At 41.5% G+C, this 14,939-nt stretch overlaps 1 protein-coding gene across 16 annotated transcripts in view; it reads left to right on the forward strand.

Annotated features, from left to right (window-relative positions):
- Positions 1-14,939, forward strand: part of tns1b (tensin 1b) — a gene marked incomplete at its 5' end in the record, with an annotated part of 183,720 nt that overhangs the window by 142,220 nt on the left and 26,561 nt on the right. For 12 of the 16 annotated variants that reach the window (XM_080498028.1, XM_080498040.1, XM_080498041.1 and 9 more), the window contains 3 exons: positions 838-967; positions 1,391-1,454; positions 1,792-1,925. In XM_080498028.1, the coding sequence (XP_080354154.1) occupies positions 838-967; positions 1,391-1,454; positions 1,792-1,925 (328 nt within the window). Of the gene's footprint in view, positions 1-837; positions 968-1,390; positions 1,457-1,791; positions 1,926-14,939 lie in introns of all 16 variants that reach the window. The other 4 variants (XM_080498037.1, XM_080498042.1, XM_080498039.1 and 1 more) reach the window with 1 other exon arrangement.

A 14,939-nucleotide genomic window follows, 5' to 3' on the forward strand; every position in this document is an offset into this window, starting at 1 on the left:
AAAAACTAGTTAACTCATTCTTAGCAAAATAGTATTAGCTTCAATATATGAAAGCGAAAAACTGGAAAAAATCTTTCATCAACATCCGTCTAAAAAGATTATGCAGCGTACAAAATTCCTTGTTTCCAAATGTTTTTTTGTTTTTTTTGTTGAATTCGTTAAACTTACTGAATTATTATGATTTTCTTCTACCATTTTTACTTGGTTAAGATCAAATTGTCTTGTCTAATGCCCCCTGGAACCTGACCCCCACTTTCTCGACGTGTCCTTATAAACTATAGAAATCAACAGTTTGTACCTCAACATTTTCTTTTTTTCCTTGGACCCTGGGTTCTCAAATATAAACTTGTGAAAGAAACCATAAAAACCTTGAAAATGCCCAATTTTCTTTAAACAGTTGTTGTTGGTTTTTTTTTAAATACAGTAGAGTTTTTTTCTCCAGCCTTTATAGTCAGTTTGTGAGCTGTAAGTTGTTTAGGTTTAGGTAAATGTTCCTCTTGGGACAGTAAATATGAGGTTCTTCTCATAAAAACAAAATGAAACAGGTCCAAACTGCCCATCAGGCATTTTTAGTTCTTCTCTTAAAGCTGTTGTGTTGGGACAACCAGTTTATAGGGAGGCCTTACATTACAGTGGGTATGCTGTATGAAATCTGTCTGTTTGTATCATAGTTTGATGACTTCTCCAGGTGAAAACGACTCAACCGACACAGGGTTTCCACAGTATTGTCCAGTATCTGGAGCTTCTCCAGGCCTCTTCTGTGACAGTCCTCCTCTCGTTAAGTTCTATGGACGCCTCGATGATTCTCATGTGTTGGTATTTTCCCCACCCTTCCAGCTGAAGTGCTACCACAAGCGTTACCGCAGCCCGTGCCGAGATGTGATTTTCCGGGTGCAGTTTCACACCTGCGCTGTTCACGACCTGGGAATCGTCTTCGTGAAAGATGAGCTGGATGAGACATTCAAAGGTGACGGTGGTGGGATGGAAGCAATTCCTCTGGACCTCAAATATCTGCTCTGTCTATCACATTTGTATCCATTTGTTACACACTATCATACAGCCTTTTTTTTTCTCCTGCTCAGTCCAAGGTGGAGTTGTGAAAGGTCTACGACAAGGTTTAATAAATATGATCACTTGTTTTATTTTTAGTTTAGATGTTTTAATTAACCTAAAATCTGTCGAGTCAATGAGGGAATGGGAATACTTCAAGAAAACCGATCAGACACATGGAATCTGCCAATTCTACATGGACAAAACACTAACCGCTACGTCACAGTGCTGCTCAGGGTTATTGAACCAACCAGGACATTATTAAAAGTTCAAAAAGACTGATCACTGACTTACCATTGAATATAGAGCAAACACTCTTTGTTTCTTTTCTTTTTTGCAGATGACCGGTTTCCAGAATATGGAAAAGTTGAGTTTATTTTCTCCTTTGGACCAGAGAAAATACATGGTAAGGATCAATGGGCTGGGATTTTGGCTATGTTACATTGTTTTCTAGACCAGTGTTGCAGTTGGGACTCCCTAACTCGAGACCAAGAAAAGAACAATACCTTGACAATGCGGTCCCGACTCTACAACATTTAGACAAAAAATGACAAATGATTTGTAGGCATATTCACAGTTTGTGTTGAGACCAAACAGTCTCACTATGGTTAAACTCATTGAAACTAGGGGTTTGTTTTGTTTTATTTTGGAGAAATTAAAGGATTCTTACAGTAGGAATAGCGTGTTTCATTTCAGCGACGTAAAGAAATTCACGTTTTCTGCTCTGCCTCTTTGTACTTCTGGTCAAGGTATGGATCAGCTGGAGAACGGCCCGAGCGTCTCGGTGGACTACAACACGCAAGACCCCCTAATCCGCTGGGACTCATATGAAAACTTCAATCAAGGCTGCGAGGACGCCACAGATGGAGAAAATGGTAGGATTTACGGGGTGCAGCTGTGTGAAACACACACACTTGCAGAGCTGCTGTAACTTAGCTGCAGGGGTGTGTCTTCTAAAGTTGGCAAGCAGTTAATATCATTGTTGGTTCCATCTTATCAAGAGTCACATAAAAATTTTTTTTTTTTTTTTAGTTCCCAGTTTGTTCCGAATTACTGGTACCACTAGTAGTTTTTGTACAAAATACAGTATATGCCTTCTTTTTTTTTCTTGTGATAAAATGCAAAATATCAAACAAATCATATCCGATCAGAATATTTGTTAAAGTGCCCAGAGGTTTTGGAACATTGTGTCACAGACTGTGACACTTAATAAAAAGCCTCAATAGAAACATCCAGCCTACTTGTTGTATAGCACGGTGGAAGTATCATCATGCAGGAGGCTGCTTTGCTGAAGTTAAAGGTTTTGAGCTTTAGGAGTTGTACCTCAAAATATCTGTGTTCTTTCTGTTTTTGGACCAAATTTTAATGAGATTATATTGTGTCATGTCTGTTATTTCTTCCCATTTCCTTTCACCATATTCCCAGCTGCAGTTTGTTCACTTTGTTGTTTTTAGTAATTGTTCCTTCATTGTTGCATTTCTGACTTTTGGCCTGTTGCCTCCAGGTCCGTCATGTTGAAACAATGAAGTATTCATGGTTTGCTTTTCATACAGTCTCATGCTGTCGGGCTCCATCTGTTGGATCAAACATGTTGACATTGAAACAGAATTAATGGCAGTTCAGTGATTTATTGCAGCATGTATTGATGGAATGTCGCTGCGTCGATCCAACAACATTCTGGTCAATTTTTGAGGATTTCTCAAACTATTACAGGTACTGGACTTCCTTTAAAAAAAAAAAAAAAAATCAGGTGGGCCAGTAATTTCGACCAGCGCTGTACACGTCTGATAAAGCTCAAGTGAAAGCCCCACTGTAGAAAAACGTTACATAAACTCTACATGTGACTGTGGACATGCATTTTAACGTGGTTGAGGCGAAGTTTGAGCACTATTTTAGTCTGTTCTTTCCTTTTTCACACCCTCTCTCGTTCTCTCTCCCTCACACACACGCGCACCCATCATGTCGCTACCCTGACCTCCACTACAAGGCTGCCATTGTCTGTCTGCGTGACACACAGCGCACATTCAGATCCTCCCTTAATGGAGTTTAAAGACTCGTTTCACACTTTTATCTCTTTAAAAATCCCACATGACGGGATCAGATTGAGGTCAGCTTCAAGTTCAAACTGATGTCTGTTTGCTCTCACAGCCAACACACAGAATCACTACATGTGTATATATATATATATATATATACATGCATTCTTATTTTGTTACCTAAGACACCTAAAAAAGAAAAACACAATGTTGCATGGATTTCAAAATGTAGCTTGTTTTCAATGTTTGTACCTTTGGGTTAAAGCACCATGAGCATGAGCAGCAGGACCTGGGATTGCACTTGGTTTAAGGCCTGCATAGTGTTTTGCAGACGGATGATTCCTTGCTATTACTAACGTTTTAGTTTACACTGGAAACGACTGCTTTAAGAGTTCTTGTTGAAGTCATTCCGTTTCTACCAGTGCATTTCCAGTATGTAGGCTTTCGCTACGTGGAGGATCCGCAGGATTTTACTCTCGGCCATGCCACATGCTAAAGATTTACCTGTAATCTAACACTTATTCAGGACTTTGTGCATCAGTCCTTTCTGAACAGACACAATCGTTAAAGTGCCACAAATCACCAGCACAAGCTCAGCTGTTAAGTTCCTGTTAAATTGAGTTTACATTTGCTTTAGAAGTCACACTATCTGCTTTAAAACGCCAATAATCACCCAGGTTTTTAACGGCATCATGATTGGAGTTCATGTTTCGAAGTTAAAATCACAGAACAGAAATATAAATGCAACACTTTTGTTTTTGCTCCCATTTTTTTATGAGCTGCACTCATAAGATCTCTATTTACACAAATGGCCTATTTCTCTGATACAGTGTCACACATTTGTCTAAATGTGTTAGTGAGCCCTTCTCAGAGCAGAATTTGGGCACAGGTGAGTCATAATAAAAGGCCAGGGAGTACACTTAAATTGATTTTGTCCTTGCACTTTATGTTTGAGGAGCCGAATCCTTTCAAGTTCATAATGCTTGCTAACGGCTAAAGTAGCATTACAGAGTGAGTGATGCGTGCAGACGTCTAGACGACGTGTGATTTAAAAGGAGGGTTTCCCAAAATAATGCACACACCTTCTTGAGGAGCGCTGCATGCCGGGTGTTTGATGTCCTCGATTGCCCCCTGTGTGTTTTTTATTGGGCTCCCAAATAGCCAAAGGTCAGAGGTTACTTGGCTTCCTTCTATCGGTGCCCATAAAGCGTCCCCGGCAGCATGCAGCGGCGGCGGCGGCTTGAAATAGGCCCCGCTGAAATAGAACAGGTGTAAGTCTCCTCTCAGTGTGTCACTGAAGGTGAGCTTGTGTGTGTGTGTGTGTGTGTGTGTGTGTGTGTGTGTGTGTGTGTGTGTGTGTGTGTGTGTGTGTGTGTGTGTGTGTGTGTGCGTGTGCGTGGCCTTCTGACCTGATGATGATGGTTTCTCCACATCTGAGTTAATAATCTCTCTGGAGCACTCACATGATAAGAGCAATCAGATGCCTTCATGCCAAATAAAAAAGAAATGCAGCTCCGATCTGGAGCTCTTTTGGAGCCACTGGAGACTCCGGGTGGTCGATGAAATGTCTCTTTATCGGTGCCCCGGCTTACTGAGGGTGTGCAGTCAGAGACTGTGCATTTTAAATAGCCTCTGCATGGAAAGGACGTACGGCATTTCCAGTAAACTGGAGTCTTTCCACTGTTGTTTGGCTTCACACTTGTTGGCAGTGAAAAGGCAGTTAGTTCCTCTGACAGGCTGGACAGGATGTAGATCTTTCCAAGTGTTAGCCAGAAACAAAAGGCGTTGTTGTTGTTGCAGTTTGCAGGGACTCGCCTCTTATCAAGGCATTACACAACCCGATAAATTACAGGATCGACGCCGGGCACAGTGGCATCCGTGTGGTCGTTACTTTACAAAGACCAATGTTGAATTTTATTGTGTTTATCCATCAGAACCGGCTGCTACTGTGGATTAGTTTTAATGTGGGGGATTTAGTCATGACTGCACCTTGCTGAAGCTTAAATATACCAAACAAGAACTATTCAATGCTTCCACGACTCAAATAAACACTTCACACACATTTAGCCCTTTTAGTACATATCTGTACATTTTCTTTTTTTAATGTAAATGTTCTTTTTTTTGGGGTGGGGGGGGGGTAGATTTTGCTGTGCACTTCCAAAATGTACTAATATTTTGTAATACGAACTTAAATTGCAACTTTACCAAGAATAATAGCCGTTTTGCAAGGTCTCATACTGTATTGTTTCATAAATTTTAATGCGAAATGACCCCCCTTTAAAAGAATAATACATATATATATATATATATATATATATCCCCTCATCCTAAATGTATTGTCATAAACACATGGAAAGGCTTATTTAGTTGTCTTTGCCGCAGCTGCTGCCACTCACCAGCTGAATCTGTGGTTTCAGTTTTTACAATTTTGCTTCACGGTAAATATTGACAATGTTGCACTGAGCTGATATTTGCAGTCATTTTTAGTATGAATGCAGAAATTCACAGCTATTTGAACGATATCAGGAGCAGAAGGAGGTGTGATACAAGAGTAAGTCTCGCTTCAACGTAATATTGCAGCCTTTTGATTCGAATGGAATTTTTACGTGATTTATCATCTCATGTCAACAAAAGAGGACAATTACATCACTTTAAAGCCCGCAGATAATTAGGACCAGGATTCTTTTGATGGAAAATCCCCCCCCCCACCCCCCCACCCCCCAATATCTCTGAGTCTAAAGCCACGTTTACCATACGTGACAAGCATTTTGAGTGGATATTTACATGACAACAATGTGCAGTCATAAAAAAGGCATGTTTTGCTACAACTCCGTCTCCATGGAAATAGACCATGAAATGGACTTTTCTGAAACTGTGCATACACCACGGTCCTAGTAAATAGCTCTTCTACATAGGCGCGCGTAGATGGACGATAACAATGATGTTTTTCTCCAGAGTGTCATGACTCCCAGTCCATATTCTCCTGGGGCTTGGTAATTTTAGAGTTGACAGTCACTGCAATAACAATCCAACATGGTTGTTATTCTATTGTTAATGTTTATAGTGTGTCCCTCTCTGTTTGCACGTGTCTGTGGTTTGTTGCGTTTGAGACTTTGATTTGTAACCAGTCAGGTCATGCTCAGTGTGTGAAGTTCTATTACCGTTGCCTCGTTCCTTTGGGCTTCGTGGTTCCCTCATTAGCTCATTCATTAGGAGTCTGGCTGCTGCTGACCGCTGACGTCTGAACCGCTGTAAGGTAACACTGCAGCTCATACATTTATGGAAGCACTGCTACATTTCCCTCCGATTTCTTACTGTTAACAAGGATCTAATGAGGAGTTTTTAGCCTCGCTGAACACACCACTACCACTCAGGGAGAGGAGGTGGATGCTAAATCTGACCGCTTGTATTGATAGCGGCTTGTGGTGTGACGAACCCTCGTGTTTTTTTGTTTACGACACAAGTGATTTACTCAGCCGGCCGACCCCACTCCATAACTGGAATAACTGGAAGGAGGAGAGGGGAGACGAAACAAATCATGAAGAGAAAAACCGAGTGTGAAGAAACTAATTTCGTAAATATAACAATGAGATGCTGAGATGTTGATGTCATCACACACAACACTGCTGTTTGCAGTTCCTTAGTTTTGTCTTGAATGACTGCGCTTGTGTTTTGAGCAGAGTGCATCAGAAATGGCAACGTTTATATAATCTGGAATCAGTTGCTGGAGGAAAAATTGTGACTTTTCTCGATGATTTCAGTGAGTTTTGGCACCTCTCCCTTCCTTTCTCTCTCTCTCTCTGTCGGTTGTTTGAGGAGTTAAAGACAGACTCCTCGGCTCGCGGAGCCCTTTTTGTGCACGCTCGTTCACAGCAAGAAGGAGGAGGAGGAGGAGTGACAGAGAGTGTCAGAGTGGCTTCGGGCATGCTGCTGCTGCCCTGTGAAGACAGTTCAGCCTCTGAGCGTTGAGCGTGTTCCTCCGGTCTAACTTTGGCATGATGCGGCCGTCGGCCATCCATTCGGGACTTTGGCTGTAGTTTTTGTGAAGAAAATTGCTGGAGAGAAAAAGTCATATTGGTCCTGCTGATGTCGTTTCGCATGTGAGTAGAGGGATCGGCTCCGCGAATGTTGATGCAGCACTCAATTACTTATTTACATCAAGTTGTGTATTATGCAAACACTTGGCCACATTGTGTATTATTGGTTAATTTGTCTCTAGTGCCTCTGGGAAAAGTATTTAATATTCTCCAAAAACTTGTCTCGGCTTTATAGATCTCTTAGATTTCTCCCACTTTGTCTCCATTGATGTAATTTGATTGTTAAACCCATGGGGGGAAAACATCATTATGCTTAACAAGCTAATTGCCGTGGTCTCGGAATGTGGTGAGATTGTTCCGGTGAGACAGAGACACGTAACGAGAAGACAAGACTGGTGTTTGGGGTTGAAAGACGGTAGAAAACTGAAATGCATTGCGTTCAATATCAACAAAAATCGTCATATTCCGTGTCCGCGACCTGGTTCAGCTGAGGTCACTCCCTTTGCGGCAGCCTTCTCAGATCCAAGCAATTACTTAATAACGGGGAGAATGTCCAATGCTCCAACTTTACATGTGAGCCCGAGGTCTTCACGCACTGAAGCCAACCGGAGGAACAGAATGAGCCCAGTGTCCTTGATTTCTCTGTGGAAGCTTGTTTTCTGTTGCTCAGTGTCCAATAAGTGTTTCCCTGTGTTGTTCTGCACTTTCTCCGGGGAGCCTCAACGCCTTCCTTTTTGTTCTCATGCTCATATGTCACAGTGAGGGATGTCTGTGTTCCAGCCAGGGCTGTTTCCCAACCTTTTATACCAACAGACCCCATGAGCCGACCGTTGCTTCTTCCCCTGCAGGGCCAGACAATCTGCAGATGAATACTTGCAGCAAGACACGGAGGGAGAGGTTTTATTCAGTCCCGTGAAATTTTTATTTTTGAGCTGCAAACAGACAAAGGGAGGTCTGCGATTACATAATCCTGGTGGAGCTGGTTGATGCAACAGTGGTAAATGGATTTCACTGCTGAGCCCATGTTTGGGATCACACGGCTGACTGAGGTTTGAATGGTGCGTTTGTCCAGGTGAGCTGTGAACTATAGTCATTTAAATGATTTGAAGATTAATGAAAGTTCTCTACTTTTTTGCAATCCTTACTTGAACGTTTCCCATCATGCCTTTTCTTTAGATTTAATTTATTGTCTATTAACGGCATGTTAAAATGTTTATGCTAGTTTATCACCTTTATGGGTAAAAGGGTCCATTGCAGAGGGATCATAGTCACGGTGTGAGCCGTTTCAAGTCCGCTGTACTGGATATACATTTTGAACAAATGAAGAGGTGGATTTTTAGAGTTGCATTGGTGGACATCTGAGGATTAACAGCTTGATCAGTTGAAACACCAGATTTTACCAGCTTTGATCAAAAAGAGGACAAGCAGACATCAATTACCCGCATTTACTGCTGAATGAACCAATTATTTATGATTGCAACCACTTATTCCAGGTCATTACTCACCAATTGATTTATGTAAGTTGTTGTGTGTGGGTATGTCAGATTTATAATGGTTAACTTAGTTTGACCGTCTATTTTCAGGCAACAGTTGTTGGCATTGAGACATTGGGGAAAAACTACATTTTTACTTTAACTGAGTTGAATGGAATCCAATTGAATTTGATCAATTTGTTTTGAATCCCTTCATTGTTGTGGATTGTGCTCATTTATCATGAACCACTAATGAAATAGCCAAACCATCAAGGTACATCGTAGACAACCTTAAGCATTCGAATTCAAATTGTGTCTAATTTCAGAGTTCTTAATAATTTAGAATATGATAATACCATACCTTTCTATGGTATAATAAACTTTCAGACTTGTTAAGATCAAATGTTATCAAGCTCAGTATTAATTTAATACTATCAAGAGGAATTGGAAAATCTCATTTCAGCTTTGGTTTCAAGTGAAAACGGAAAACTTTTCTTGCGTTTCAGGTGTGTTTACATAGCAACGGTGCTTGAAGTCACTGAAAATGCAACTTTTTGAAAACAGCTCCCGGGGTGGAACAAGAGAGATCTGCGGTCGTAGCAAATAGTTCTTCTCTACATGTACGAGTAGATGGACAATAACAACAATGTTTGTTTTTGAGTGTCATGACTCCCAGACCATATTCTCCTGGCACTTGGTGGTTTTATAGTTGAGTCACCCGTAATAGTAATGCAACTTTATCAGCTGTCCATAAAAATGACCATGTTGTCCCATTGTTAATGTGTAAAGTCTAGTTTTTCTGGAATGAAAAGGCAAAAATGATGCGTTTTTATGTGAAGCTATGTTGTGAAAATGGGGTATTGATAACTCCCCCAAACAGAAAGACCCTCAAAGTTGAGGCGGCATTTAACATTGCAATTGGTGACAATAGGGTGGGGGAAGCTTTACCTGATTTGACATTGTTATAATTAGATTTGCAGATGTCAGTAAGACCCATAACAATAGCTCCTACTTCTCTCTTGGTATGAGTGCACATATCAGCCAATGTCTGGCTTGACTGCAATGTTTCAGCAAAACCACAGTCGTTCTTAGAGGCAGTCTGGGAGACTCCAAGAGAAAAAACAACAAAAAAAATTCTACTAAGTTGAGTCTGACAGGCACTTGAATATAAATCTTGTATATTTTACAAATATGTGGTTCAAGCCAGTGCACTGGAATGATTACTGTAAGAGATACTTAGAGACGTAACTGCTTTCACGAAATGTGTGCAGATACTTAAGGTTCACTCTGTTTGTCCGCTGCCACTGTTTTGCTAATACACTGGACGCTGGACTCTCGATTGATCCTGTCTGCAGATGTAGACATAGCAGACAGATTAGTCCAGATGAGCTGTATTAAGATTAAATGAAAATAAGATAGATGTGTACGTGTCAGATTTCTTTTTGATATAGGAGCTCTGGACAGCAGCTGACTTTAACATTCTTGTAGCCGGCAGAGCTCAGCGACTCAGACAACTCTCCCCTTGATCCAGTAACAGACATCCTTCAGAAGAATGTGATTATTATTAAAATCCTGGCGTTGTCAGACTGTGGCGTCTCTCCAGGAAGATGCAGAGGTGAAATGTCTGGCCCTTTGTGTTGGCAACAGGCTTCCACGCCATCAATTCCTCGGTCTGGTCGGAGGCTTTTGGCGGATTAGGCTGCTTTGACTCCAAACTTTGTACGGCTCTGATTGTGTCACTGGCAAGGCAGAAAAATACAGGCCTTCTAGTTAAGAATGCAACAGATACAAATAGAGAACAAGTGCCTTGTGTTGTTGAATGTCGCCGCTTGGACTCTGGTTGCGGGGGCACAGGGACAGGGGTTTCTGCCAAAGCAGATATAGAGGACATTAAAACTACTGTAGCACATTAGCATATCAATGTGACTCCTTCTACAATGTATGGTTTGCAAACACAAGCTGAGTTCTATACTGCTAAAACTGATGGTGCACTTGAGATTTTGTACTGCGTCATGAGTGCTATAAAGACCTTTGCAGTTCAGATAGAGAAGGAGTCCTGGTTATCTGCCATCCACGATGCGTGGGAATGAATGAGCAGCCTGTTACCTCTCAATGGAGACAGCTTTACTCCAGCTGTTGGACAGATACTCCCTTTCTTGTTCCTCTTCAGCCATCTTTATACAGCTGATCTGGCTAAAAGTGCCCAAGAAGAGCCAGGAGATAATTAATCATGATCAATCTTCACAGGCTCTTATCTCTCCAGGCTCTTCGTCAGTCTTTAATTCAGTATTAGGCCCAGTTTACGGTTTGTTTTCAAGTGCAAATGCAAAACTTTGATTGTGTTTTTGGTGTCCAGTTTAAAAGACAATGGTGATCGGAGCCACTGAAAACGCAATTTTTGGAAAATGGCTCCCAAGGTTGTCATCTGTCCATACGAGTGTCCATATATTCGCCTTGTTAATGTTTATAGTGTATTGTTCTCTGTTATTGTGGTTAGTTTAATTAGGAAAGCAAGCAACAGCACCCACTTATGGCCCAATATAAAAACATTATTTTCATATAAACGGACATTGCTTTCAAAATGTTGCTTGTGTAAACGCAAAACCTTTCTGCAAGGAAAACCCAGATAAGATGTGTTTTCACTTGAAATGTGTGAACAGTGTCTTTGTGTGGAGATGGAAAAAAGTAAAAGTCAAATGTAATATTTCTCTCAGTGGCTGGAATGTTTGAAGAAGAAAATTTGTCAACCAAGAGTTGTCTTTACTAGGTGCTTCTGATTTCTTTGTTATGCTACAGGCCCACAGAGACCTTCTACATGGGTCACTTGACCCACTGAATAGATCCCAGTGGGGAGATGCAGGAGATGAACTTTTCAAAGAGAAAGGAACTGAAACAGTTTTACTTTGGTCCCAGTGAGAATACTAATCACTCCCCCCGTCCTACTAGTTGACTTCTGAGGAGAATTCTATCCCTGCTCCCACGTCACCTGCTCTTTGTCACAACACTGTATTCTTTCCCCTCACAAAAACAACTCGCTGAAAAAAAAGCTGTCTTCTTGCCAATACCCTGCCAGTAATCAAGGGGACTTTCTTTTTTCTCTGTTGAGTACCATCCTTGGTTCAGGGATCATCTTGAATCTGTGTCCGCACAGTCACTGCTAAGATTTAGCACCTCATATTCTGACTAATAAAAAGACTTAAAGTTAGAGGTAGATTTTTTTATCTATTATTTTTCTTGTTTATGCTGCGCACTAAAGATTTCTTCTGCCTGCCTCGGTTGGAATTGGATCCGGTCATCTTTCATTCCTTCCTGGCAGGTGTGCCATGCGTTTGGCACAGATCAAAGACTCAGGCCCTGTTTGCACGACAACATTTTTGTACTTTTCGATCCCAATATATGCCCTCTGGCCAGCTTATATTACTAAAACGCTTCACAAAACAGTTTAAATAGCGAGAAAGCTCTGTTAGCTTGCCATCTATCTTGTTGCTGAACTAAGATGGTTTATTTGTTATTGATATTTAGAGTATAAGGCTTAATTTACATGAAATTCCAGGTGAAAACACATAATTTCTGCATTTTTATTTCATAAAAGTTTTGCAAGGTTTTCAAAACGACGTCCCTATGCACAAACATGGCAGAAATGCTGAAAACAATGGAGTTAACATACCAGGCCACTAGTGTGAGCGGTTGTTTGCTTTTGTAATAAAACCAGACACACATGCACACAGAGAACAACTCACAAGTTGGATTGTCATTATGGTGACTGTCAACTCTAAAACTACCAAATCCTGGGAGAATGTGGACTGGAAGTCATGACACACTGGAGGCAAACATTATTATTGTCCATCTGTTTGTGCATGTACAGAAAAAGTATTTACTACGGATGTGATGAGCATGCACAGTAGCAGCATGTTCACCCTCTGCATGGAGACGAAGTTGAAGGGTTTTCGAAAAGTTCCACCTTTGGAGCCATTTTCAATAAGTTGAGTTTTCAGTGGTTCTGAGCCCTGTTGTTGTTTAAACAGATAACCAACACACAACAAAGTTTTGCCACTTCACTTAACAATGTTGTTGGGTCAACGGGGCTTTAGAATTGAGCAAAAAGTGGTTAAAAAAAGATTTAGAATTTTTTTTTACGACACATTGATCTGGAGTACTCTTCCTTTTCTCTACATCACATCCTTAAAAGGTAAAGAGCAAAAGCGTTCCTTCAGAACGCTGCGTAATTATACACCTCCATTCGTCTTTTACGTAGCATGACAACTTTGTTTCTCAAGTATTCACCAGGATGTTGCCTGGAACAAGTGCTGACGACAGTTTCTTATGAAGAGGATCTGCGCAAGCTATCAAGACCATGTGGTTCTGCCTCTGAAGTCACTCCAGAACGTAGCAAGCAAAGTTTCTCCTCACCTCGAGAATGAGTTTGGTGCAGCCAGCTCATCGGACGCTCTCCTCATTTAGCCCTCAGGATTTTCCCTTCGCAACCCTGCTGCTAACGACCGTTGATGACTTTTCCTGAGATACAGCCTCATCCAGAGTGAAACATGATGCGTTGCATGGATGAGCCGTCTGGGTGATTTATATCATATGGCGTGTGTGTGTGTGTGTGTGTGTGTGTGTGTGTGTGTGTGTGTGTGTGTGTGTGTGTGTGCGTGTGCGTGTGCGTGTGCGCGTGCGTGTGCGTGTGCGTGCGCGTGCGTGTGTGTGTGTGTGCGTGCATGTAAAACAATGATTTCTGTATTGGTTTTTACTCTTTCTATTGTATAGCCATACATTTGAATATGTATGATTTTATTCTAGTGTTACTTTGTGTTTGTAGAGCCTATTTCTGCTGCATTACCTGCAGACTATTCCAGGCTAAAGTGATTAACAGTGATCAATACCTTTGTCCTGCATGTCCCCAACCACCTTCCATTACCTTGTTCTTTGCCTCCCCGATCTTAAAGAGTCTGCACTCACACCCATCGATCGGCAGTAAACTTTCATGTATATTTAATGAGTCTCAGAGTGAGTGTTCATTAAGCAACAACAAGTTCCTGTACTTACATTTGAAGTGTTTTGAGGTTGTTGGCATTTGCAAAATTGTGCTGAAAACTGCACTGCTGTGCAGTCGTGTCCCAAGTCGGCTCACAGTGAGAAATATGCTGGCGTGACAAGTGGTTCCTGTATCAGGCTGCCCTCATCGACTTTATTAAGTCAGTCTTTACAAAGATAATTAATCCAACTCAGGGGTTGTGTAGATCATTTACGAGACCGTCGCATTACTTTAATGAGTGTCCCTGAGCACCGACATAAAGCAAATACATGCTTTGCGGCCAAATCAATAGTTCAGTCATTAACTGTAACCAAATATGGCACCAGGCTATACTTATATACTGCTACGCCATTGAGTTCGGCTTCTTAAATCTGAATGTGCTTAGAAAGTTATTTTCGTCTCGCTGTCGGTGTTTGTACTGTTGAGATTTTTCCCAGAAGTGTTTTCACCATTGCTTTATTGTAAAGCCCCCTCTCGTGCCTAAAAACCCCCCAAAAAAACATGAAAAAAACTGTGTGTTAGTACATGGGGAAACATGCCATTTCCGCTGTGAATGGGGGATCTATTGCCACCGCGGGGTCAGAGCTCAAAGTTCGGAGATGAAAAGGTCACACAGTTGCACCATCTGGAGCGCAGGGCCTCAAAATATCCAGCAGCACCTTCCATCGACAAGACCTTGGTATTCCATAGAGCACATATCTAACAAACCTATTTTTATATTGTCTTATCACAGTGATGTCAGAGTAACGCTTGTATTTTGTGGACCTCATTTATTCATCTGCCAGTCAGTCCAGACTCGCCTGACATGGTTCACTCTCTCCTCCTGTTGTATAATTAGTCGGGCCTATGAGGTCGGCCGTGGCAGACATTCTCCTCTGAGTAATGCGCCTGGAATCGCACAGCAAGTATTTACCTCCCGTGGAGTGTGTAAAAACACACCGACAGAGGCACTCACCGTGTAGAATATCACGAATACACATGCCCTTTCTTATCAAACGAAGGGACGCTGTCAAAGGTTATTTGTGGGGGATTATGCGAGCTCGTTTTAGACGAATGAAAACGGCAGCACACACAGAAGCAGCCACAACATAAATAGTTGGCCTTTGCTAAAAACAACACCCTGCAAGTGTAAAGTGACAGATTAGATATCCTATAGTACTAATGGGTTGAGGGGGGTCTGCTAATAAGTCACGTTATGTCGAAAGTGAGGACATGGCCGAGTTAAAGAAAGCTGACGAATAAGGGTTTTCTATAGCACAGCTGGAATATCTGCTGTCATTACTGTCATTACTGTCATTAGCTGACAGAC

Source organism: Blennius ocellaris (genome assembly GCF_963422515.1).
Source record: "Blennius ocellaris genome assembly, chromosome: 6".
NCBI lineage: Eukaryota > Metazoa > Chordata > Actinopteri > Blenniiformes > Blenniidae > Blennius > Blennius ocellaris.